Raw genomic sequence first — 26,341 nt, forward strand, 5'->3', positions numbered from 1 at the left:
GAAATGTGGACAGTTGACTAAGGAGGAGTATAAACATACGGCTGGAGAATACTGGGCAGTAATCAGGAAAGTGAAAGCACAATTGGAACTGCAGCTGACAAGGGATGTGTAGAGTAACAAGAAGGGTTTCTACAGGCATGTTAACAATAAATGGGTTATCAGAGAAGGTGTGGGGCCATTACTGGATGAGGGAGGTAACCTACTGACAGAGGATGGAGGAAAAGCTGAAGTACTCAATGCTTTTTTTTCCTCAGTCTTCACGGACAAAGTCAACTTCCACATGATGGTCCTAGACAATGCAATATGGGAAGGTGGAGGGCAGCCATCTGTGGGGAAGGAACAAGTTCTGAGCTATCCAGAAAAACTAGATGCGCACAAGTCCAGGGGTATGGATTTAATGCACCTGAGGGTACTGAGGGAATTGGCAGAGGTCATTGCTGAATCTTTGGCCATTATCCTTGAAGACTCTTGGAGACTGGGGGAGATACCAGATGACTGGAAGAAGGCAAATGTAGTGCCCATCTTTAAAAAAGGAAAGAAGGACAATCCAGGGAACTATAGACCCGTCAGCCTTACCTCAATCCCTGTGAAAATAATGGAGGGAATCCTCAAGGAATCCATTTTGGAGCCCTTGAAAGAGGGGAAAGTGTCAAAAGTAGCCAACATGGGTCACCAGGGGCAAGTCTTGCCTGACCAATCTGATTAGATTCTATGATGAGGTAACAAGCTCTGTGGACATGGGGAAGTCAGTGGATGTTATATACCTTGATTTCAGCAAAGATTTTGATACGGTCTCCCACGACATTCTTGTCCGTAAGTTAAGGAAATATGGATTGGATCCTTGGACTGTAAGATGGATAGAAAGCTGGCTTGAAGGTCAGGCCCAATGGGTAGTAATCAATGGCTCAATATCTGGATGGCGGTAGGTTTCAAGTGGAGTGCCGCAAGGCTCAGTTCTGGGGCTGGTGTTATTCAACATCTTTATTAGTGACCTGGATGAGGAACTGGATTGCACCCTCAGCAAGCTTGCAGATGACACAAAACAAGGGGGAGAAGTAGATACCTTGGAGGGTAGAGAGAATACAGAGTGACCTGGATAAATTGGAGGACTGGGCCAAAAGAAATCTGATGCGGTTCAACAAGGACAGTGTAGAGTCTTGCACCTGGGGCAAAAGAATCCCAAGCATTGTTACAGGCTGGGGACCGACTAGCTCAGCAGCAGTACAATGGAAAGGGACCTAGGAGTTACGGTGGATGAAAGGCTGGATATGAGTAAACAGTGTGCTCTTGTAGCCAAGAAGTCTAACAGCATACTAGGGTGCATTAGGAGGAGCATTTCGTGCAGATCTAGAGAAGTAGTTATTCCCCACTATTAGGCACTGGTGAGGCTGCATCTTGAATATTGTGTCCAGTTTTGGGCTCCCCCATTATAAAAAGGATGTGGATTTGCTGGAGCAGGTTCAGTGGAGGGCAACAAAAATGATTAAGGGGCTGGAGCACAAGACCTATGAGAACAGGTTTAGTGATTTGGGCTTGTTTAGTTTACAGAAGAGAAGACTTAGGGGTGATTTAATAGCAGCTTTCAACTTCCTGAAGGGGAGCTCTAAAGAGGAAGGTGAGAAACTGTTCTCAGCGGTGTCAGATGGCAGAACAAGGAGTAATGGTCTGAAGTTGAAGAGGGAGAGGTGTAGATTTGATACTAGGAAAAACTACTTCACCAGGAGGGTGGTGAAGCACTGGAATTTGTTGCCTGGAGAGGTGGTGGATTCTCCATCCATCGAGGTTTTTAAGTCCTGGCTGGACAAGGTCCTGTCTGGGATGACTTAGTGGGGGTTGATCCTGCTTGAAGCAGGGGGCTGCACTAGGTGACCTCCTGAGATCCCTTCCAGCCCTATGATTCTGTGATTCTGTAAACCACTTGTGAAAACCTGTGGCACATTCGTTCCAGTGTTGCATCTCAGCAGTATGTTTAGCAAGTCTGTGCCACTTCATCGGTCCAATTACAAATGCATGAAAATGTTATTGTGGCCCAAAACATCCAAAGTATTGATCACTCTAGGTAGGAGTGACTAGTTTCAGAGGGGTAGCTGTGTTAGTCTCTAGGTTCACCAACACCAAAACAAAGCAAAACCAAAACACCCACCAAGCAGTCATGTAGCACCTTAAAACTGCCAATGTCGTTTCATCAGATTTTGGAGCAGAAATGAGAATACATGGTATACATATGGGTGAGGGGGGCAGGAGGAAGAAGAAGAAGGGAAAAAGGGGTGGGAAAAGTCACCTATCATTAAAAGAACCTGTTGAAAGTGTAAATTAAGTTAAGTGGCATGGGGGCCATTCCTGCGAATGCCAAAGGTGGGGAAATTCTTGTAATGTGTTAGGAAATTGAAATCCTTGTTAAGCTCCAGGTTAAATGTGTTAAACTTGCAGATGAATTCCAATTCAGATAGCTCCCTTTGTAATCTAGTGGTAAAAGCCTTTTGTAACTAGAGGGCCACTCTAAGGTCCATTATTGAATGTCCAGGGAGGGTACAGTGTTCCCCAACAGGTGTATGTGTACCCCAGTTCCTGATGTTGGATTTATGTCCATTCATCCTCTGGCACAGAGACTGTCCAGTTTGTCCAATGTATATGGGAGAGGGACATTGTTGGCACCTGACTGCACATAACACATTAGTGGATTTGCAGGTGTATGAGCCCCTGTTGGTGTAGCTCACATGGTTAGGTCCACTGATAGTGTCTCTAGTATAGATATGTGGACAGAGCTGAAAATGGGGTTTGTTGAATGAATTCATTCCTGGGTTAGTGTTTCTGTGGTGTGGTGGTAGAGGGGTTCAGCACCACTCTGGAAAGAGCCCACCTGAGCACCTGTTCACACAGACAACGGACAAATGGGCTTCTGTCTGTGCTTCCACTGATAATCAACGTTAACCCAGGCTGACCCTTTGGAAGATGTGAGCATTTACAGGGTTAATTCCACATGAACGTCTTATATAATTTGTGGTGAAAAGCAACAGATATTTGGCAGTAGGATTAGAAACACATACCACAGTTCCACACCCACAGGTGATCGGACAGGGCATCGGAGGCCGGCTTTTCTCTTGGGAGATAGGCTTTCGCCAGACATTGAAATGAGCTTGGTCATTTAGACCCAGCCCTCATGTTTTCCAAATAAGCTCCTGGTTCCTCACCCAGCCATTACACAAGTACTAGTGTCATTCACAGCCTGTGCTCCAGAGGTACCCAGGACCCCACAAAAATGAAGTGGAGCCATCTCAAAACCAGCTATTATTTCTCCCTCATCCTGAGGAGCACCACACTCACTCACTGTTCAACAGTCAAACCAAACCCATGCACCTGTCAACACCGATCAGCTGTGGTGCGGGACCCACAGCCGGGCTGCTACGCTGAGGGGAGAATTTGGCCCTGTCACTTCCAGCGTGCACTACACGCCTGTTGGCAGTCTCGGCAGAGAAGCTACAAATTGAGCAAACGGAAGGTGCTAGTGGGCATACCATCTTATCGTCTCTATTACCACGGCCCCTGGCTGCCCCAGCCATGGAGCACAACGCCTCTGCGCAAGGTGCAGTAGTAACAGATTACTGCGGAGAGGCTGCTGATCTTTCTTTTCTCACTAGAGATGGTGTGTTAGTCTTTCCAGTTAATAAAACCCTCATTTCTCCTACATCAGCAAAGACGATATCGTTGCCTTCCTCTCACCTATGTGCTGTCCGTACATGTGATAGTAGAAGCTGAAACAATACGCTGTGTTGGTGACTCCATAAGGGTTTTTCGGGGCTACGTTGAAAATAGGACTAAGAAGCCTGGCCTTTTCCCCTTCCAGTCTTGGACGTGAGGTTTCAATGTACATGTAGAAACCTAGAAGAAGACCAGAATGGAAATAGTTAAGTTTGATCTTTCAACAAACATGCTCTTGCTCTCAGCATAATCATGCTCAAACCAGGGCCATTAAGAACTTTGAACAATTTTTTAAACTCATCTGACATGGCTGGGTCTGGTTTGCTGCACTTGACCTGCATAAATCCTATCTCTTTTTCCACAAATACAGTGAAATATTTGTTCGTAGCTCAGCACTCACAAGCAACTGGAAAGCAATAAGCCAGTGTGCATAAACAAGAAGGAGGCAAATTAATATATAGGCTCCAGCTTACAGATGCAAGGCTGCAAAGTGTTTATGTGAACACTTGGAGAAGAATAATTAAAAATGTCTTGATGGCACTTTTGCAAGGAACTTGTCCGAAAGCCTTACCAATCACAGTCCAAAAGCCCATCCTCAGTGAAAGAACACAACAGTTCTCATTCTGGTCTGTGTCAGCAATAGAGATGCTAGCTTTTTATTGTGACTTGCTCCGTAGCTGTAACCAAGCCCAGGCAATGCAAATGTTACCGTCTTTGGTAATGCAGGTGGATTGTGGGGTATAAGGTTGTATCTGTTATTGCCATCCTCCACTGTAGGTCTGAAAGCCAACATTCAAACGCATTGAAAAAGCAGAATCCAGCACTTTTAGTTTACAGGGATGGCAGATTTCAAATCCTGACCTTCAGCGGGTTAAAAATGAAGACTGCAAGAAAATCTTTTCTGAGAGAGAGTAAGAACAAAACATAGCAAAAAGTCTGAAATACACATCACTATCTTTATTCCCTCTACTGTTTCCATCCAGGTGTGGAATAATTTTTGTTCTGCATACTAAGGCATGCACCAATGTGCACCACCAATGGAAACATGCTGCCGACTGTGGGAAGCTCCAGGTGCTCTGCTAACCAGCTGGGTGGTACCTGAATCCCTCCAGTGCAGCTGCCCAAGTGTTCTGCTTAAAGGGAATTCTGATCACTATTGTAACCACTGTCTGAAACTGCTCATTCTTACAATGACATGAGAAATGGTAACAAGCAAGACTGATCATGAACAACAAAGTTGGGTCTTAGGTTGAGATCTGAATGTAATGAACTGGTAGGTAGATGTTCAGAGGCAAGATTTTGTTTTGGAATCATCTCCATTAAATATTATAGGGTCTCGCTAGAATTGGTATCGATCAGAAGTTTCAACCTAATTACTAGTAGGTCTCAGTAAGAAAAGACATAGCTTTTGGGGTCAACATATTGGATAGATCCCCAGTAGGGTTAGGCTGATTTACAGCAGCTGAAGGTCTGTTACTGCTGAAATCTAAGCTATGTTTTACCTTCTTTTGATCCACTTCGGTCTGCGTTGGGGCCAGTGTTTGGGGTGTATTTTGTGTCCCTGGTGGCAGTGCTTTGTTTTGTCCAGTCAAAATTATCCGTATCATCTTGAGTGAACAGACATATGTTGCCATCTTCAAACCCACAATGGAACTCTCCTGCAGACAACACAGTAAATGAACATGACTTCAGTCATGGCAATCATTTTATGTGGAATTGTCAAAAAGGCTGAACCACAAGAACATTTTCAAAGGACAAATTGCCATTACTGACACTGGACATCCTGACAAGGTAAAACTGTCAAGAGGGTGTCTTCCTTTTCCGTGGTTATTGTATTTGTTATTGTGCCCGCCACAAAATGCAGCAGACCATCACACCCGGCATGCATGTAAAGTGAAGAGATGTACAGATCGAATCAAATACATCCTCCTCCTTCTCCACCACAATTCAGCATGATCTATCAGTCCCTATTAGCATAGCCACTCTCCAGAGAAGCCTAGAGTAGATAAGCTTTACAGTGTGCCCATCAGGCAAAGCACGAGAACTTGTTTTGAGGAGTCAGCATGGCTTACAACTGAAAGCTTCTAGCTGAGTAATTGTCAGCAGTCTCCTCGTGTTTTGCTTGTGGAACTCTCAGCTCATGCATCACAGTGTATTGCAACTGCTGTGTTCTTACATGAGCACAAAGTTGTATTCTTGGGTAGCCAGTGACCCAAAACTTCCAAGACTTTGCTGGTCTGGATTCTCAGATCCCTCCAAGCAGCATAAAGCCCCAGAGCATCTGTGGAACTTTCCACACAGGAGCAGTTCCAGTGAATACACTGTTGTGGCAAGATCAATGGATTTATTTCTTACTGGCAGGAGAGAGCAGTTGTTTACAGAATAATAGATGAGTAGGGCTGGAAAGGACCTCAGGAGATCACCTAGTCCAACCCCCTGCTCAAAGCAGGACCAACTCCAATGAAATGGCTTTTTCTAGCCTGATCTTAGAAAATCTCAAAGGCTGTCGATCCCACCACCTTTCTGGGTAACCCAGTCCAGTGCCTCACCACCCTCCTGGTGAAACAGTTTTCTCCTAATAGCCAGACTAGACTTCCTACACTCAGCAGGGCTGATGGCCCTACCAGGCTCCTGGGAAAGGGTGGGGGGAAAGAGTGCTGTTCTGCACTCCCAGAAGGGGCAGGACCTTGGGCAGAAGGGGTAGAGCCAAGGGTAGACAGCCCTCAGCACTCCATGGATGGCGGTGTGCCCCACTCACAATCCCAGCTGTCAGAACTGCCTGGAGTGCACCACACTGAGCTCCAGCAGCAATTTAAAGGGTTCAGTGTTCCTGGGATGGCTGCCCTCTCTGTCCACCCACATCAGTGGACCTGCGCACACTGCAACTTGGGACTACTACTTCTTGTTTTGTTATCTGTCACCATGGAGATCAGCCTGGCTCCATTCTCTTTGGAACCCCTGCCCTTCAGGTAGTGGAAGGATGATATCAAATCCCCTCTCACTTTTCTCTTCTGCAGACTAAATATTGCCCTCTGCTGGACTCTCCAATTTGTCCACCCCCCCACTTGCAGTAGGGGACCCAAAATTAGACATAATACTACGAATGTGGACTCACAAGTGCTGAAGAGAGGGGCTGTTCAACCTGTTGGCAGTGCTCCTACTAATAGAGCCCAATATGGCATGAACAAGAGCTACAAGGGCACACTGATGACACATATACAGCTTTTCATTTACTTTGATCCCCAGAGAACCACTGCTTGGCCAATTGGTCCCCAGCCTGTAGCACTGCTTGCGATTCTTCCATCCTAAATGTTGGACACTTGTTGACCCTCTTCTGATTTCTTTTGGCCCATTCCACATATCTGGACCCTATCCCTACCCTCCAGCATATTTACCTCTCCCCCTAGCACAGTATTCATAGAATCATAGAACAATAGAGCTGGAAGAGATCTAAAAAATCCATCGAGTCCAGCCCCCAGCTCTAAGCAGGACCAAACCCATCAGATCAGCCCCGCAAGGGCTTTGTCGAGGTGAGACTAAAACACCTCCAGGGATGGAGACTCCACTACTTCCCTGGGTAAACGATTCCAATGCTTCACCACCCTCCTAGTGAAAAAGTTTTTCCTAATGTTCAACCTGTACATTTCCAACCGGAACTTGAGACCTTTGTTCTGTGTTCTGCCATCCGTGACCACTATGAACAGCTTCTCTCCAGCCTTTTTGCACCCTCCCTTCAGTAAGTTGAAGGCTGTTATCAAGTCCCCCCTCAGTCTTCTCTTCTACAGACTAAACAGTCCCAATTCCCTCAACCTTTCTAAGTCATATGCTCCAGCCCCCTAATTATTTTGGTCGCTCTCCACTGGACCCTCTCCAGTGTATCCACATCCTTCCTGTAATTGGGGGCCCAGAACTGGATACAGTGCTCCAGGTGCAGCCTTACCAAAGCCGAATAAAGAGGAATAATCACTTCTCTGGATCTACTGGCAACCTCCTCTTGATGCAACCTAATATGCCATTAGCCTTCTTGGCTACAACGGCACACTGTTGACTCATGTCCAGCTTCTCGTCCACTGCAACTCCCAGGTCCTTTTCTGCAAAACTACTACCGAGCCAGACAGACCCCAGCCTTTAACAGTGCTTGGGATTCTTCTGGCCCAAGTGCAGGACTCTGCACTTGTCCTTATTGAACCTCATCAGATTTCTTGCAGCCCAGTCTTCCAATTTGTCTTATTGGCAGACATGGGGAGTGTGCAAAACAACCCATCATTCAGATCAGTAATGAAAGTAGTGAACAAAACTGGCCCTAGGACTGACGCCTGTGGCACTTCACTTGCAATCAGCTGCCAACTAGACAATGAGCCATTGATCATTACCATTGATCACTGCACACAATAATTTAGCCAGCTTTCTATCCTCCTTCTATTCCATTCTCCCAAGCCAGACTTCTTTAACTTGCTGGCAAGAATACTGTGGGAGACCATATCAAAAGCTTTGCTCAAATCAAGGTCTATCATGTCCACCACCTTCCCTTTGTCCACACAGCCAGCTACCTCATCGCAGAAGGCAATTAGGTCGGTCTGGCATGACTTGCCCTTAGTGAACACAAGTTGACTGTTCCTAGCTACCTTCCTCTGCTCCACGATTTTGAAAATGGATTCATTGAGGACCTGTTCCATGATTTTTACAGTGATGCTGACCAGTTTGTAGTTCTCCAGATTCTCTCTCTTTCCTACTTTTTAAAATATGGGCACTACATTTGCCTTTTCACAGTCATTCAAGACCCCCGTTTGCCATGAGTTTTCAGAGATAACAGCCAATGGCTCTGCAGCCACATCAACTAACTCTCTCAGCTCCTTCAGATGCATTAGGTCCTGCCCCATGAACTCGTGCATGTTCAAGTTTTCTAAAGAGTCTTTGACCTGTTCTTTCACCGCTGAGGGCTGTTCATCTCCTCCCCATACTGTGCTGCCCAGTGCAGCGGTGGGGCAGCTGAGTTTGTTAGCGAAGACCAAAGTAAAAAGAAAACTTTGGATATGTCAGCTTTTGCTACATGATCTGCTACTAGATTGCCTTCCTCATTCAGTAAGGGTCCCACGCCTTCCCTGACCATCTTTTTCTTGCTAACATACCTGTAAATCCCTTCTTGTTGCCCTTCACATGGGTTGTGTGCTGCCACTCCAATTGTGCTTTGGCCTTCCACTGAGGTTAGCAGAGCTGCCATAATTGGACTGTAAGAATCAAGTTTACTAAAACACAATTCCTTAGCTGGCCTGAAAGGATTGTTCACCACTGGTGTGATCGGGAGTCAAACTGGATGTGTTTGATCATGAAACCCTCATATCTCTTTGGAGTCTTGTTTAATGGAACATTTGTAATATACAGGTGCCATCACAACCACAATGGAGAAGAAATGTGAAAAATAGTTACATACACTGATATCCAATCACCTGATAACAATGTATATGTACTGATGCTGATTAGCATCTGCTGTTTGATTTCTTAGCTCACGAATGAGTACACAGCAACACTGAGAAAGCTCATGAAAGAAGTGCCAGTGCAGATGGAGGACTATGAAGAAAAGAGAAGATGAGTGCGTCACTTTCCAGAATGTATTTGACTCTAAGTCAATACTAAAATAGCTTATTCCATATAATATCCTGTGTGTGTACACTGTTTCCCCCTTCATCTATCCAAGTTCTTAATAACTCTCCAGGTGCTTATCTGCTGTAGGAATAGGATGGATGAATGGAAACTGCACCCTGCATTGTGTTCAAAGAGGATGTTGACAGCAGTTGCCTTGGAGGACTGGGGTGCTAGTGGCAACATTTCCACCGGGGTCTCCTCTACAAAACCTGCAGGATGAGCTAATGCTGTAGCACAGGGTAATTCAGCTCAAATAGGCATTAATGTCATGTCCTTCTCCCCAGAGCGGGCTCAAGGAGCAGCTGAGTTCAAGAGGTGTCCTGACACCAGGACTCATGCTGACAAGGGGCTTCAGAGCTCTAAAAGTGGCCCCATCACTGGGCCAGCCATTCAAGCAGATCTCATATTAGCTGTGGGTTTTCTGGCCCAAACCCACTGCCAATTGTGCGGCTCCTGGATAAGCCATAGCTCTTCCCTACCGACCCAAAGCACAACATTACTACTGAGCTCTGCAGCTGGAAACTGCATCGGCAGTATCCTACACCCATGGTTCCTGCACAGTGATACGATTTGCAGGTGAAATATCGATGATGTGACAGCTCAGCAGAGCGGAAAATGCATAAAATCTGAACCAGCTCCTGCAGCAAGCTGAGCTATACCTAACATCAGCCTCGACGTCCATCTTGACATTTCTAACTGCGCTGTGTAGTTTAAAGGCTGTGTTTGCACTTCAAAGCAGGCCGCAAGAAGGTTCTTTTCAAAATTCCACATCAGCACATTAAACGCCTTTTTTTTAGGAGTGCGCAAGAAAATGTTTCAGGTCCAGTGAAAAAGCAAGCACGAGTTTGCATTTATCTAACACAGTGTCAGCTGCAAATGGCATTCAATCACATGTAATAAATTGGAAAGGGCCAGCGCCAAGTCTTTTTGGCACTACATACATATAAACAAATAGACAAAAGTAACAAGCATACCTGAAAAGGAATTATCGCACCATTTTGGAAAGAGAAACATCTGAGCTGGCTTTTATATTCAAATTCGGCACATTAACACATGGTTTAAATCGTGATGGGAACTTTCTGAGTCACTATAGGGGCTTGTCTGCATACTTGGCTCAATCTAATTCTTGACTTTCCCCCCCACCCCTCCACTCTCTGATTTGCTCACCTTGATTATCTTTTTCTGATTTGTCCTCCTTGCTTACTGTTTTTGTTTCTCTGTGCCTTAAATATTGAGTCTGTTCTGGTCTGGCTATGGTCTGAAGAAGTGGGTTTGTCCCACGAAAACTCACCTAATAAACCATTTTGTTAGTCTTTAAAGTGCTACTTGACTGCTTTTTGTTTTGATAGTGTATAGACTAGCACGGCTTCCTCTCTGTTACTATTCAACATTGGAATCAAGGATGAAATAAACAGCCAGTAGAGAACATCACAAGAGGAGATGATGTCACCCCCACTGTCATTCGTGATCTGCCCATCTGGCTAGGTTTGACAAACACTTATACACCTTTTTCCATTCCACCCAGTCAGAAAAAAGAAATTGCGACAACCCAAGGTGGTGGGACCCGGGGCATGGCCAGTGGGTGGGGCCCAAGACAGCATATTGACAGTAGGGCCCAGGCGGTGGGAACGTGAGACTCTGAAGGCACAGGACCCAGAGCACTGTCTTGCTTGCAGGCCTGATTCCACCCACATAAATCTGAGACCATATCCGATTAAGTCTCAGCTCTTATTCACATTTGATATTCCAGGAGATCAACTTTAGGGCTCCACATGTCTATAGGTGTTACTTCAGCAGACCATACCCACATTTTGACAGTCAACAAAGCCATTCACATCAATCCTTTCCCAATAATTTAATCAGGTCAATGTGATTAGGTCTTACTGCAAAAAGCCCCTAAGATGATACCATATGTTTATGGTTTACATGTTTACCAAAAACTGCAATAACAATATTACTAAATTTTACAACCTTCAGCCCCCAACTCCCTGATACCCAAGGGGGTTGGTGAGGTGGGTCACACAGGTGAAAAAGTTGAGGTCAAATCCACTTCAAGCTCCTGCTTCACTTCTTACCACATCTTGTGCTTTCTTTGGGGTGGGGAAGGCACAGATCCCAAATATTATTTCATGACCTTCATTCAAGGAAAAATATCAAGCCAACAGGCCTCAGTATACTCCAAGCCTCACTTAGCACAAATATTTGTACTTTATATCCCCCTATTTGCATCTCAGTCATATTGGCTTCATTCACAATTGGAAGCACTTTTCCAATACATACATTGCAATAAAATAGCCATCACAGAACTGGCAGGGACTTTGGGAGGTCCTCTAGTCTAGTTACCTGCATTTGAGGGAGGAGTTAGTATTATCTAGACCATTCCTGACAGGTTTTTGTCTAACCTGCTTTTAAAAATCTTCAACCATAGAGTAAATCCATCTAGAGTGCATTCCCCTAGTTTGTTTATGACAAAGTCATGCAAAACAGTATCAAAAGCTTTATGAAAGTCAAGATATACCATATCTGCCACTTCCCCATCCCCTTTCCACAAGGAATGTCATACTGTCAAAGAAAGCTATCAGGTTGGTTTAACATAATTTATTTTTGCCAAATTCATGCTGACAGTTCCTTATCACCTTAATATCTTTCTAGATGTTTGCAAAGAAATTGGTTAATTATTTGCTCTGTTATTTTCTGGGTACATACATTAAGCTGACTGGACTGTAATTCTCCAGGTTGTCCTTGTTTCCCTTTTTTATGGTTGGACACTACATTCACCCCTTTTTATTTTTCTTGATTTTCTTCCAACTTCAATGACTTTTCAAACATAACAGCTAATGGCTCAAAAATCTACTTGTTTGGCTCTTTGAGTATTCTAGTATGGATTTCAACAAGCCCTGGTGACCCAAAGATATCTAACTTTTCTAAGTAATTTTCACTTGTTCTCTTGCTGTTTTAACTTCTGAACTTTGCTGCATTTTCTCCAGCATTCACTATGCTAGGTGTCCAACCATTACTAACCTTCTTGGTGAAAAGAGAAGCATAGATGTCATTAAGCGCCTCTGCCTTTTCCACATTTTCTGTTACTGCTTCTCCCTTTTCATTGAGCAATAGGCCTACCCTGTCCTTGGCCTTCCTCTTGCTTCTAATTTATTTACAAAATGTTTTCTTGTTACCCTTTAGGTCTCTAGCTAGTCTGATCTTGTTTTGTGCCTTGGTCTTTCTAATTTTCTCCCAACAAAAAATGCCTTATTTGATTCCATTTGTCCTTTGTAATTTGGCCTACTTTCCACTTTCTTTGGAACTATTTTTGATATCCAGATAATTGAAGATCTCCTGGTTAAGACTAGATGATTTCTTCCCATACTTCCTATCTTATCTACACTGGATAACTATTTCCTCTTGTGCCTTTAATAATGTCTCTGAAAAACTGACAATTTTCTTCTGTTGTTTTCCTCTTAGACTTGCTTTCATGGGATATAACTTACAACTCCCTGAGTTTGCTCATGTCTGCCTTCTTGAAATCCATTATCTTTATTTTGCTGTTCTCCTTCCTATCCTTTCTTAGAATCATGATCACTTTCACCCTAACTGCCCTCCACTTTCAACAGCCTCTCACCTAGTAGATTTCTCCGCCGTCCAAAGCAATTAATTAAATAAATAAATAAATAGATAAAATGTTTCCAGTACATTCCAAGAACTTACTGTATAATTTGTGGCCCACTGTGTTATTTTCCCAGCAGATGATTGGGTACTTGAAATCTCCTATCACCACTAAATCCTATGCTTTGAATGACTGTTAGTTGTTTAAAAAAAAAAAGCATCTTCCTCCTCTTCTTCCTGGTTAGGTGGTCTGTAGTAGACTCCCTACTTGACACATCACACTTGCGGTTTTAAAAATCCCTTTTATTCTCACCTGGAGTGTTTCCACAAGTCTGTCTTCTATTTCCATTTCAACTGCAGTTCAGTGTGTACACTTACCATTCAGAATCAGGTTATGGACCTTTGATCGACAGCATCAATATGGTGGTGGCTTTTATTTTGCTAGAATATGGCAATTTAGGAGGTGATAGAAGCCATTAATTCGTTCACTGCTAATGAGGCCAAAAGTGAAAATGCATCCTCAAGATAACCAAGGGGCCTGTTATCATTAATCTCTCATGTTCTCAATTCTCCATAAAACCCCCAATTTAAATATGAATTAATATTTGATTATGATCATCATATTAAAATATGGGGTTCAACAAGAACAAGAACAGAGTCTCACACTTAAGATGGAAGAAACCCATGAATTGGTACAGGCTGGGGACTGACTGGCTAAGTGGCAGTTCTGAAGAAAAGGCGCTGAGGATTTCAGTGGATGAAAAGATGCATATGAGTCAGTAGTATGCCCTTGTTGCCAAGAAGGCTAATGACGTATTAGACAGAATTAAAAGAAGTATTGTTAGCCAATTGATGGAAGTGGTTATTCCCCTCTATCTGGCACTGGTGAGGCCAAATCTGCAGTATTGTGTCTAACAGAAAGATTGTAGAAAAATTGGCAATGACCCAGTCCATGGCAATATAAATCATTAAGGGGCCAGGGCACATGATTTATAAGAAGAGAATGAGGGAACTGGGCTTAATTTAATCTGCAGAAAAGTGAGGCAAGATCTGATAACAACCTTCAAGTATTTCTAGGGGGCTTCAAGGAGGATAGAGCCAGGGTGTTCTCAGTGGTGGCAGAGGAAAGAACAAGAAATGATGGTCTCAAGTTGCAGTGGAGCAGGTCTAGGTTTGATACTATGAAAGGCTGGTGAAAAATGAAATGGTCTGCCTAGGGAGGACGTGGAATCTCTATCTTTAAAGATTGGTAAGGCCAAGCAATGTCTTTAAAGACACCAAGAGGAGTGAGATAGTTTAGTTGCAGTTAGTCATGCTTTCAGCAGCAGTTTGGACTAGAAGATCTCCTGAGGTTGTTTTGTACTCTAATGTTCTATGATTCTATGAATATTTATATTTTAATTTCCTTTCTTAGTCAGTCATAACTTCTGTTCACATTAATTGTAGCTACATGCATATATCACGAAAAGAGATCTGTAGTGTTCTTTAATAAACCGACAAAAGTAAGGAAGCAAAGATTTAAGGCTACATCTCAGTTAACTCATTGGAGAATGCTCACCTAGCTATTTCAGAAGCCTCATAATAGAGAATAATTTTATGTTATCCAAGTGCTACAGAATTTATGCATGAAGGGAACGATTCCGGTCTCACACAAAACGGTTTTATCCAGGACAAATCCACCAAGTACTCTTGATTTACACTTCAGATAAGCATCATTAACATCAGTTTAAAGTAAAAGGTAGAATTTCGTGGACTTTAAATCATTTCTTAGTTTTGGTGGTTAATTTACATAGACGGACATACAGCTACTTTCAATTGGCACTTCTGAGCTAAATAAGATGAGAATCTAGAAAATAAAGATGATGGAGTTCATTGGGTAATGGGATACAGAATACTTCATCACTATGCTATTGCTGAGAGTCCATCTAAATGATGAAGTCCTGACCCTACTGAAGTCAGTGACAGTTTTCTCAAACAGCTTTAAAACTGACATGTGTTTAGTCAGCTGCAATAGAATCTCAAAGTTCTGAACACCAGAGATACTATCTGATCAGTCAACCTCACACCTCTTTTGGAACTGGAAGTACACAATCAGACAGCAACAGAACGAAAAAAAAAATGCAGTGCTGCCTTACATCTAAACCTAAATCAATCAATCAATAAATCAATCAATCAAAGGGGAAACTGTAAAAAGCTTTTTCATTGACAGAGTTAGGAAACTGTTCCTGTGCTCATTTCCTTAAGATTAAGATGACTAAGAGCAGGATTTTTTACAGTAAAGTTTCAAAGCTTTCCAAGTGAACATTTCAACAAATAACCATAATTTTTTGGTCAGAGCTACGGACATTTTAAAGTTATGAACAACCTCTGTTCCCACGGGGCTGGTAATTCTGAGATTCTACTTTATTTCTGAAGTGGAGAATCAAAGAAACTGTTTGCACTCCCCAAGAACTCATTTTGCTCCCCATTGTCACTGGCTGATAGCCAAATTACTGATGGGCCTGAAGTAGTCTAGGTTCCTTTTCTTTCCAGATATATGTCTGCACATCTGACTAAACATGGTGTCTGAGTAATAAAAGATAGGTTTCTCATTTCCCATAGCAATTTCCATCTTTCTTATTCAGTTTGCCATAGGAGTCCCTAACGCTTGGAACACAGTCAAAATAGTTATTGACCTTTATTTTTGTCAACTACAACTACTGGGATATTTTGTGAAATATTACCACCATGAGTAAACTTCTATGGATTTCAGCTTAGTAACATCCTTTTCATATGTTTGCTTCAGTATCTTTTTTGTAAAAAAGAGGAGCCAATACCCAGCTGGCTCCACACCCCCACCAATCCCATGGCTGGGGCTCCAAGTACCGGCACAAAAAAAGCACTGGTTAACTTACCTTGCCTTTGGAGAAACAATAAGAAACTTACGCTTTCATCTATCCGAGGATCTCATCTAATAAATGATTACAGTCACCACCCATCCCCAACAATCCTGGGTACAAACAAGAATATATTCACTAGATAGACTCAGAATGTGACAGCTACATTTCCCCGACCTGAAGAAGAGCTCTCTGTAGCTCAAAAGCTTTGCTCTCCCACCTACAGAAATTGGTCCAAGAAAAGACATCAACTCATTTCTCCTGTCTCTAATCTCCTGGACTTAAATGACTACAACACCAATGTATAGACAGATATTCACTGTGCCTTCCACTGATCTCCTGCAGTTCTTTGAGAGCAAACTTTTTGTGCTGTTTCAACACATCTGAACTAAGCCTTGTGTGAATATCAGAATGAACAGAAACAAAAGAATAACCAACAACAGTATACCTGGCTTCAAAAAAGAATTTGATAAGTTCATGGAGAATGGCTATTAGTCATGCGGGTCAGAGATGCAACCCCATGTTCTAGGTATCCCTAAAATTTTGATTGCCATAATCTGGGACTAAATGATGGTATGAATCACTCAATAAACTCTTCCCCTTTGTTCACACCCCCCTTAAGCACCTGGCCACTGCCAGAAGACAGAATCCTGGGCTAGATGGATCATTGGCCTGACCCAGTGTGCTCATTTTTAGGTTCTATACAGTAGTTTGCAGAACCTCAGTAATAATTCAGCCTGACCCTCTGGCGATCACTCTGGTTGGTTCTTATTTTGTCAAAACCTCTTCATCCTTCTCTAGTGCAAGTCTACACGCCCCCATAGCAAAGCATGTAGTGACTATGGCACGGAGCAACCATTTACTTCCCTGATCACTCCTGAAGGTAGGTGCATGTAGATGGGGTTCTGACTGGAGTCAGAAATGTAAAAACATCATGATAAATACAATGATGCTTCTAACCCCACAGGAAATAAGAAGAGGGGGTTTTACCAATCTTAGGAGAATGACTTCTCTCTCAAGATTATTAGCCTAATTTTGCAGACCCAGGAACTTTGTACAAATTACTCTGAGGAATCAACAGCTTCACCCACTCACTTACATTTGCTTTCTTCTTTCACTGTTCATCAAGGACCATTTGCCGAGAGGACTGGAGAACCTTGGAAAGGATATGCCCCTTAGGGATTAATCAGCAGCTTGGGACGCAGGGGAAAGAGAATGTCTGGCAGCCCCAACCTTCTCTTGATGTGAGCATCCTTTGTTTAGGAAGTGGAAAATTCTTTAAAAAAGTTCCAGTCTCTAACTGCGAGTGCAGTCAGAGATGACAGAATTAAAATAGCCCCTATGGAATGCACAGAGTATAGTTGCAGTGAAACGCCACCTATTTATTGTGTAACCATGAAGCAACCATTAATTCCAAGTTCATTCTTCCAGTGAAGAAGGGCAGCAAAGGATAAAAATACTTACTTAAATGAGGATTGACTGGAGCTGGAAGAAAGACAGAAAAGAACACAATTAGTGTGACTTGAAAGCCTTTTTCAAATGAGTGGTCTACTTATCCCGCATCTTTCCAAGGGGCCGTCTACAGACCCTGATGATTGCACACTGTTAGGGTCAGCACCACATCCCCGCTGGATGGAGCGTGTTTTGCAGCTCCTTCACTGTCTACAGATATCAACATTGAACAATGGGAGATATTGCTTTCCTGTCCTGGAGGAGCGTGCCCTTTCACGTCCATCTCAGCATACACAATCAGGTATCAAATATAGACACTCACACCTATTTTAAGGAAGAAGGCAACTACCTAGCAAACAGCAGGCTGGTGCCCTATTGCTCAAGCCAGCACATGCTAGAAAATGGGTACAACTCACAGAGTGCAGAGCATTCACATTAACACCTGTTCTTCTGCCAACATGAGGTCCTAGCACTGCATTGGCCCTCTCTTTTCCCGCAAATTTTCCTTCTAATGAATCCATACTTCTATGTTGAAGAATGCTGGTATGTGAAATGTCACAACCTATTTTTCCAGCCTAATGCAAACTTCCTGTCTGGCATTGATTCAGGTTTCTTTAGGTTCAGGGCTGCAAAGGGAGAGACACAGTGGTAAGCTTTCCCCCAGCTCATGACACCCTTCTTGGCAAACATCATGGAGGGGCAGCCAGGCCAAATTTCAGTGGTGTTGCAACCCACTGTGCTCCTCCTCTTTGCAGTCCTTTCAGTGCCATGAGCACCAGCTGGAGCAGAGCAGGGACTCTAGGATCCCAGTCCCAGAAAGATCAGAAAATTGTATCTGATCCTTTGAAGCTTCTTGGGGAAATTGAAGTACAGGCAGAGGACGTGGTCAAAGGGCTCCTAAAACTGCCAGAGCCCTACTGGGGGTGCTGTCTCTTCTTGCTTGCTGGAGGCCCAGGGCTCGATGTAAGGTAGGGAGACTCCAGGCTGGATGCAGGGGGCAGAGCTCCCATCTGGGGCAATTCATGGATGAAGAGTGCTGGGCTGGGTGTGGGGAAGCAGGAGTAGAGCATGGAGCTGTGTGCAGGGAGGACAGATTGTTCTTGGTATAGAGGCAGCATGAGGGCTTGAGACAGGGTGTGTGGGAGGGGCGGCACGTAGAGCTGTCCAGAGGCAAGAGCTCTGGGCCTCCTCCAGGAAATTCCATGTACACCCCAATTTCACCGTAATTTTAAGTCAGAAGAACAGGCTTGGGAAACAAGCAGAAATCATAGTGTGTCCCAAAACACCCGTCAGACTTTCAGTCAGCAGCAGGCAACCCTACAGAATTCCTTTTTAAATAAAGTATTCCGGTCTAATCCCAGACATGATGATGCTAGGTCCTTCACTGTTCACTAGCTGCTTTAGATACTTACCTCTAAAATGATAAACGGCTGGCAGCTATTGGCCAGGACATTAATAAAATACAGTTCTTAAATGCATTATCCCAGCAGCCTCCCTCTCGTCATCCACATATAGCATATGCATATCAGATGCATGTCAGAAAAAGATTATAAACTAGGAAGGTTAAGGCAGTAATTTTATAAAAATATCACAGTAATTACTCTGCTAATCCACACAGATCCAAAGTAGGGCAAGAAGGTGCAGTAATTTTAAGTTTCAGAGAATGGTAGATAAGTGTGGCTGTGGGGTTCATCAATCGGAGGTGCAAGTGCTTTGAACTCCTTCAGATCCATGTCCCTTTTCCCCTCCACATAACTTTAATTCTACTATCCCACCATGCAGTGATTTGAAATCAGAATCATAGAATCATAGAAGAGTAGGACTGGAAGGGACCTGGAGAGGCCATCGAGTCCAGCCCCCTGCCCTCATGGCAGGACCAAGCACTTTCCAGACCATCCCTGAAAGCCATCTATCTAACCTCTTCTTAAATAGCTCCAGTGATGGAGATTCTACCACCTCCCTTGACAATTCGTTCCAGTGTTTGATCACCCTGACAGTTAGGAACTTTTTCCTAATGTCCAACCTGAACCTCCCCTGCTGCGATTTCAGTCCATTGCCTCTTGTTCTATCCTCAGAGGCAAGGAAGAACAAGTTCCCTCCCTCTGCCTTATGACACCCTTTTAGATACCTGAAAACTGCTATCATGTCACCCCTCAGTCTTCTCCTTTCCAAACTAAACAAGCCCAATTCTTTCAGCCTTTCTTCATAGGTCATGTTCTCTAGACCTTTGATCATTCTCGTTGCTCTCCTCTGGACCCTCTCCAATTTCTCCACACCCTTCCTGAACTGCGGTGCCCAGAACTGGACACAATACTCCAGCTGAGGCCTAACCAGCGCAGAGTAGAGCGGGAGAATGACTTCTCGTGTCTTGTTCACAACACACCTGTTAATGCATCCTAGAATCATGTTTGCCCTTTTCGCAACAGCATCACACTGTTGACTCATATTTAGATTGTGGTCCACTATAACCCCCAGATCCCTTTCTGCTGTACTCATTCCTAGGCAGTCCTTTCCCATTCTGTATGTGTGACACTGATTGTTCCTTCCTAAGTGGAGCACTTTGCATTTGTCCTTATTAAACTTCATCCTGTTTATCTCAGTCCATTTCTCCAGTTTATCCAGATCCTTTTGAATTATGACCCTATCCTCCAAAGAAGTTGCAACCCCTCCCAGCTTGGTATCATCTGCAAACTTAATAAGTGTACTTTCTATGTCAATATCTAAATCGTTAATGAAGATATTGAACAGAACCGGTCCTAAAACAGACCCCTGAGGAACCCCACTAGTTATGCTTTTCCAGCAGGATTGAAAACCATTAATAACTACTCTCTGGGTACGGTTAGTAGTTATTAATGGTTTTCAATCCAGTCCTTACTTAATGGAGTAGGGGGCGAAATTCACCCAGGCCTAGAGAGTCCACTGAAGACCTCAAAATAAGGTTCAAGGAGGAATTAGATGGTACACGGGTCATACACGGGGTGAATTTCAGCTGCTTCTTAGGAAACTGAGGGCTTGTGCACAATTAGAGTTGGGCTGATGCTCTGAAGGTTGATCTTCTGGGGTTCAAGTTAGTGGTCTCGTACAGACCTGACAAATTGAATGCTGAAGGTGCCCCCATTAACTCTGGTACTCTTTGCAGTTCCAAAAAGTAAGGGAAGTTGATGAGTGAGTTTATTCCATTGACTTCCCACTATAGAGAGGGCAGAGAAATTCGACCTAAGGCATGTCAACTTCAGCTACACTGTTCTCGTACCTGGAGTTCTGCAGCTTAGGCTGACTGTCTCCCCTAGTGTAGATCTGCCCAGAGGCTTGTTCCTGTAACTTTTACTCATGAGGGATTGTGGGTTTAAGCCCAGAATCAGAAAGGGACAATTATCTGAAGAAACTGCAACTTAATTTTGCCCCCAAATGATGTTTCAGAAAACAGTGTAACCTTACTGTTCTGGAGTTGTGCAGACAAAAGCTTCATTAATATCAGATTCCTAAACAATTATTTCTCCACATCAAAACAAAAAAGGAGTAAAGTAGCACTTTAAAGACTAAAAATTTAAATTATTTTGTTAGTCGTTAAAGTTGTACTTTACTGCTTTTTTTGTTTTGATAGTATATAGACTAGCACGGCTTTCTCTCTATTGCTCCACATGTTCATACTGCTGGTCACCTGCTCTGTTTATGGATATAAACACTTTGCTTCTGACCTTCCTTCACGAGTTACACTTTGTTGCACATTCAACCTGACATTTTTTTAAAAAAAAAACCCTCTATTTAGTAGCTCTGCCGTTTTATCTCACTTACCTAAAAGAAAGATCTGTGATTTGCCAGAGAAAGTTAGTCATTAACTTCCATTAGATAACCTCACATGTGTTTGTTAAATAAATTACCTTTCACTCTCCAAGAAATATTCATTTGGTGTGCTTCTTGAGCAGTTGAACTCAGAATTAGTTGAAACTGCCAGAAACTGCATTTAGTGATGCTTGCTTTGTAATTGTACAGCGAAGCTTTTATAGAAACTATCATTAATGGGTCACCTTGAGCCAGGCTTTTCAGATTATTCAGAGCACAGCAACCAGACTAAAAAGGGCTGGCTGCCAAGCAAGCTTCAGCTCCGATTGATTGACAAAAGCAGAATAACAAATTAAACTATAGTTAGGATGAACTTATTTACACATGGTGAATTGGCAAAAAAAAATCTCCTAAGTAATGCAGCAAGAAAGTATAGAAGGGAAGCAAATGAATCCCAAATTCTCATTTCTGAAAGGTCAGGTTGCCCTGTGAGCCAGAAGGAGTATGTAAAATTAGCCACGAAAAGTAACTAATGGATGACAGAAGGACTACATTCCCAAGACTGAGTTTGAACTGCCTAGAAAATCTTTAAAGTTCCAGGTTATAACCATTGTAGTCCACTCACCCAGGACACTAACTGATCTGACTGCTTTATACAGACAAAAACAAAAAGTCCTGTGACACCTTATTAACAGATTAACCTTATCAACAGATTGGTTTTGGAGCATATGCTTTTGTGGACTAAGACCTGCTTCGTCAGATATAACCTCAGGACCAAAGTGTGAAATAGTGGTGCAGTGTTCTAATCTATAGAAAACAGGCTCCTTTTAAAAATTACCATTTAGCCTATAGACATTTAAGTGTTGGACTAGTGTTTGACAGGTTAGTATGGCAGACCATTCCCATTGTGTGCAGATGTGTCAGGAGTCCCCTTCTATATACTCTGAAGTAATACAGCCCACTCTTTTTGGATGGCTAAAAAGCAGCTTAGCTTGCAACTGCAAATTTAATTGCTGCTCAAGATCATTTTTTTCCCCATGGAGCGCATTCCAATTTGAAATGGACTGGCTGAAGCTTCAGTGATCTTATAGTCACCTTTCACCATACAAGCTTACATGGACTGATGTGGAACGAGCATGCGATTTTTAAAGTTGTTACTACCAGAAGTATTTGAACAGCACTAGCCTGCAAAATAGATTAGCACCACTTACACTGATTTGATTGTGTTTACTTGGTATGCAGATTGTTCTACTGAAAAATAATGTATATGTATTTCACCAGGAGGGTGGGGAAGCACTGGAATGCGTTACCGAGACAGGTGGTGGAATCTCCATCCCCAGAGGCTAAGTCCTGGCTTGACAAAGCCCTGGCTGGGATGATTTAGTTAGGGTTGGTCCTGCTTTGGGCTGAGGGGCTGGACAAATGACCTCCTGAGGTACCTTTCAGCCCTGTGATTCTATGAACCCATACACCTGAGTGTGGTTCACTGTCCCATGTAGTGGCACCTGGACCCCTTACACAGAAACAGAATGAGTCTCTTCTACAGCCTGAGCTGGGAGCCAGCTGGATTTTAGTGCTAACTGTAGAGGCTCCTGTACTCAGCTTCACAGGTCCCAAGTTCTCATCTGCCTGTGAGTGGCTAAATATGCATCTAGCATGCGATCTGTCAAGCATTTGTAATCATAATGTCATTCGTACCAGGGTGAGCATTCTTTTCCCCAGGCTATGAAGTACCCAAAGTGGAGAGAAGGAGGAAAACAAAGTATGCCTGCACACTTTTGATGACTAGTACCCAGATACTTGTGTGTTTTTCCTTTTTGTCTACACCCAGCGTTAAGGGTTAGGAGGTAAAGATATATTTTTTAAATGTACACTACTGAGATTTTTATAGTTTCTACATTTTGGACATTCATTCAAACCACTTCCAACAGATAAGCTCACTGAAAGCTGAATGTATTTGTGTTTGCCCAATGTGAATGTTACTTTGCAGTTGCTGGTTTTCATTCACAATGTGCTGTGTTCTGTAACGCTCCGATATTAGATTAACTCAATACGAACTGAGGTCAAATATAAAAGTTACCGCAATATTGTCAGATTCCAAAGCATTCCTTATCACCATGAAAAACTGTGACACACCTTGTGCATTTGTATATAAAATGAAGGTTTTTCACTGTTTAAGATTTAAACCAGTAAAAGGCAACAAGAAATGCCACAACACTAAAAGATATAAACATGAAAAATATTCATCTCAATATATTTCTGCACTGCTGTTCCAGTTGTTCACATATGAGCTTACAGAGGAGGGTACCTTTCAGTGGTAAATTCACTAACAGTGTTAACTTTCAAGGCCAGAAAGCCAACCCATAATGAGAAAGCTTCATTTGCGCAATGCAGGGACGGAAGTAATGTAACTCTAATACAGGTACTGTCTTATTCCACCCCAGGTCCGGACAACTTTTAAATAGTTCCCTGCTGGCTATTGCTGGAGCTGAGCACCATCGTGCATCCTCTTACTTTCACTTCTTGTAGAAAGTGTTACAGGTCTGCGCCTGCAGATCACTGTGCCCCATAAGCTGAAGGCTTGGCTGGCCGCCAAGTAGACGTTCGGGTGCCACCCAGCTGATTAGCAGAGTTGTCCACATCACCCACAGCCAGCAGCCTGTGTTTCTTACAGTGGTGCATGTCTGCACACGCTTTGGGGCATGTCACCAAATTTATTCTGCCCTGGATGGAAATAGAGGGAACACTGTTGCAGACCTGTGCAGATGTGTGGATTTGGGGGTTATAAAAAAGCTGAGGCACCCTGGTGGAAATCTGGCGATGGACTGCACGATTCTGCACGATTCTGAATGTGCATATTTTGAAAATCCAGGGAAATTACAACCATCGAAAATATAACACTCTTGGGGCTGGATCTCCAGCTTATGAAACTGGCAGAGCTTCACTAAATCACTGGTGCTGCCTATTTGCATCAGTCTGTGATCTGGCCCTTCGATCCCCAATTCACCACAACCTCTTTAACAAACCCTTTATTTTTGCCTACGACAGGAATTTCTACTTCAAGACTCATCAGCGGCTGCAGTATGAATTTAGAAGGGTGTTGAATATAGGACTTTTCAATGCAAGCCTAATGCAAACCTTTCCTGAGGAATGACTACTGTCATTTGATAACAAAATATAGCCATTGTGAAGCTGTCAGGAGACTGACATGCACAAAGCATACGTGTTTACATTTATAAGACTGTGAACTGAAAAGAACGCTTGGGAAAGACGGATTGAAAGTACTTGAGACATGCATGGTACAGGTGAGTATTATACAAATATCTCCATACAGCCCTGGCAATATAACCCAGACTTGCAATAGCTCAGTGAGTCCAAATCTGAGTTTCCTTTGAGGAGAAAATACCACACGTCTTAAATTGTACGGTATAGTGAAAAGCTTTGCAAACAGGGCATTAAGATCATGCAGCCAAAATAATTTGCACTGGCCTTACGTTTGCATTTAGGTGTGAAGGAGAGAAAGGTGGTGCATTAACCAGTGGGACTCTGGTTTTAGTCAGTGGTGACTGAGGACTCTTGGCCATTGACAGGATGCAGCCCTGGTCCCAATAAGCAGTGCACTGAAAATGTGTCTGTCTTGTTCTTACTTTTTGTAGTCCGCTGATGGGTTTTTTAAGCACTCCAGTCTCTTGGAATCAACATGCTTCATGTGCAGATGCGATTTCTTTTCTTCATGTCTGCCTTTCCAATTTATGAACCTAGGTGCGACATTTTAACTGTTCGCTGGTAAGCAGCCATCAGCTGCCGCTTTCAGAAGCACTACGAGGCAAGGGACTTGGATGATTATTGAGGCCACCAAAACCAAAGACATGATGAAAACTGTTGATTCTTGAAAACTTTCCAAGTTGAGAAGGGTGAAATTCAGCCGCCATGGAGAGCCAACAAGAAATAATACTATAGGGAACTCAATTTAAGCCCCCAGCATAGGATTTAAGGGGTTCACCCTCGTCTCTCACTCCCTGTTCATCCACAGCATTCAGCTCAGTCAAAAGAAAGATGCAACAAACAACTTTACTATTGCCAGTGAGAATGAGTCCACTCTGCATTTTATCCTGGGTAATATAAAAAGTAAATACAGATTGAACCTCTGTCATCTGGCACCCTCAGATCTGACCGGTGCCGAATGAGAGAATTTGCCGGACCACAAGAGGTCAATATTGTGTAGCAGCATTTCCGATACTTCCATTGCTTACTGCGTTCTTAGGAAAAAAAATGCAGCAACAGAAATGTAGCACTTTAAAGATTAATTACATGATTTATTCAGTGATGAGCTTTCTTGGGACAGACCCACTTCATCAGATCAATTTCATTTCCAACGCAAAATGACATTATAAGTACAGAGGACAAAAAAAAACAAAAACCAAAAAACTGCAATACAAACTAACAACTCAAATAGAATTGAAGGAAGGGGATGAGAGGCGGGTGGGGGAGGGGAGAGTGTTAATTGTGCTGTCTGGGATAATTACGAGCATCAAAGAAAAGGAAGCAGTCCTTGTAATGCGTGAGGTAGTTGATGTCTCTGTTCATACCACATGTTAATGTGTCAAATGTGAATATTAACAAAGAGGAAGCCATGCTAGTCTGTACACTATCAAAACAACAAGCAGTCAAGTAGCACTTTAAAGACTAGCAAAATGGTTTATTAGGTGAGCTTTTGTGGGACAGACCCACTTCTTCAGACCATAGCAGACCAGAACAGACTCAATATTTAAGGCACAGAGAACCAAAAACAGTAAGCAAGGAGGACAAATCAGAAAAAGATAATCAAGGTGAGCAAATCAGAGAGTGGAGGGGTGGTGGGGGAGGGTCAAGAATTAGACTGAGCCAAGTATGCAGACATACTTGGCTTAATCTAATTCTTGACCTTCTTGACCTTCCCCCCCCACCCCTCCACTCTCTGATTTGCTCACCTTGACTATCTTTTTCTGATTTGTCCTCCTTGCTTTCTGTTTTTGGTTCTCTGTGCCTTAAATATTGAGTCTGTTCTGGTCTGGCTGTGGTCTGAAGAAGTGGGTCTGTCCCACAAAAGCTCACCTAATAAACCATTTTGCTAGTCTTTAAAGTGCTACTTGACTGCTTTTTGTTTTAAATTTGAACATGTACTCTAACTCACAACTCTCACTCTAATCTGTTGTTCAATGCTTTGTGTTTCAGGACACAAATTCTCAGGTCTTTAACAGAATGGCCCACTCCACTGAAGTGTTAACTGACCAGCTTATGTGTAT

The 26,341-nt window shown here is 43.1% G+C and overlaps 1 protein-coding gene across 1 annotated transcript in view; it reads right to left on the reverse strand.

Moving 5' to 3' along the window:
• MDGA2 (MAM domain containing glycosylphosphatidylinositol anchor 2) overlaps positions 1-26,341 on the reverse strand; it is a 683,176-nt gene that overhangs the window by 23,778 nt on the left and 633,057 nt on the right. Inside the window, exons 12-14 of the mRNA XM_074998506.1 lie at positions 17,286-17,306; positions 5,202-5,357; positions 3,721-3,879 (exon numbers count right to left, since the gene is read on the reverse strand). Of these exons, the coding sequence (XP_074854607.1) occupies positions 3,721-3,879; positions 5,202-5,357; positions 17,286-17,306 (336 nt within the window). The remainder of the gene's footprint in view (positions 1-3,720; positions 3,880-5,201; positions 5,358-17,285; positions 17,307-26,341) is intronic.

Source organism: Carettochelys insculpta, chromosome 6 (genome assembly GCF_033958435.1).
Source record: "Carettochelys insculpta isolate YL-2023 chromosome 6, ASM3395843v1, whole genome shotgun sequence".
Lineage (NCBI taxonomy): Eukaryota > Metazoa > Chordata > Testudines > Carettochelyidae > Carettochelys > Carettochelys insculpta.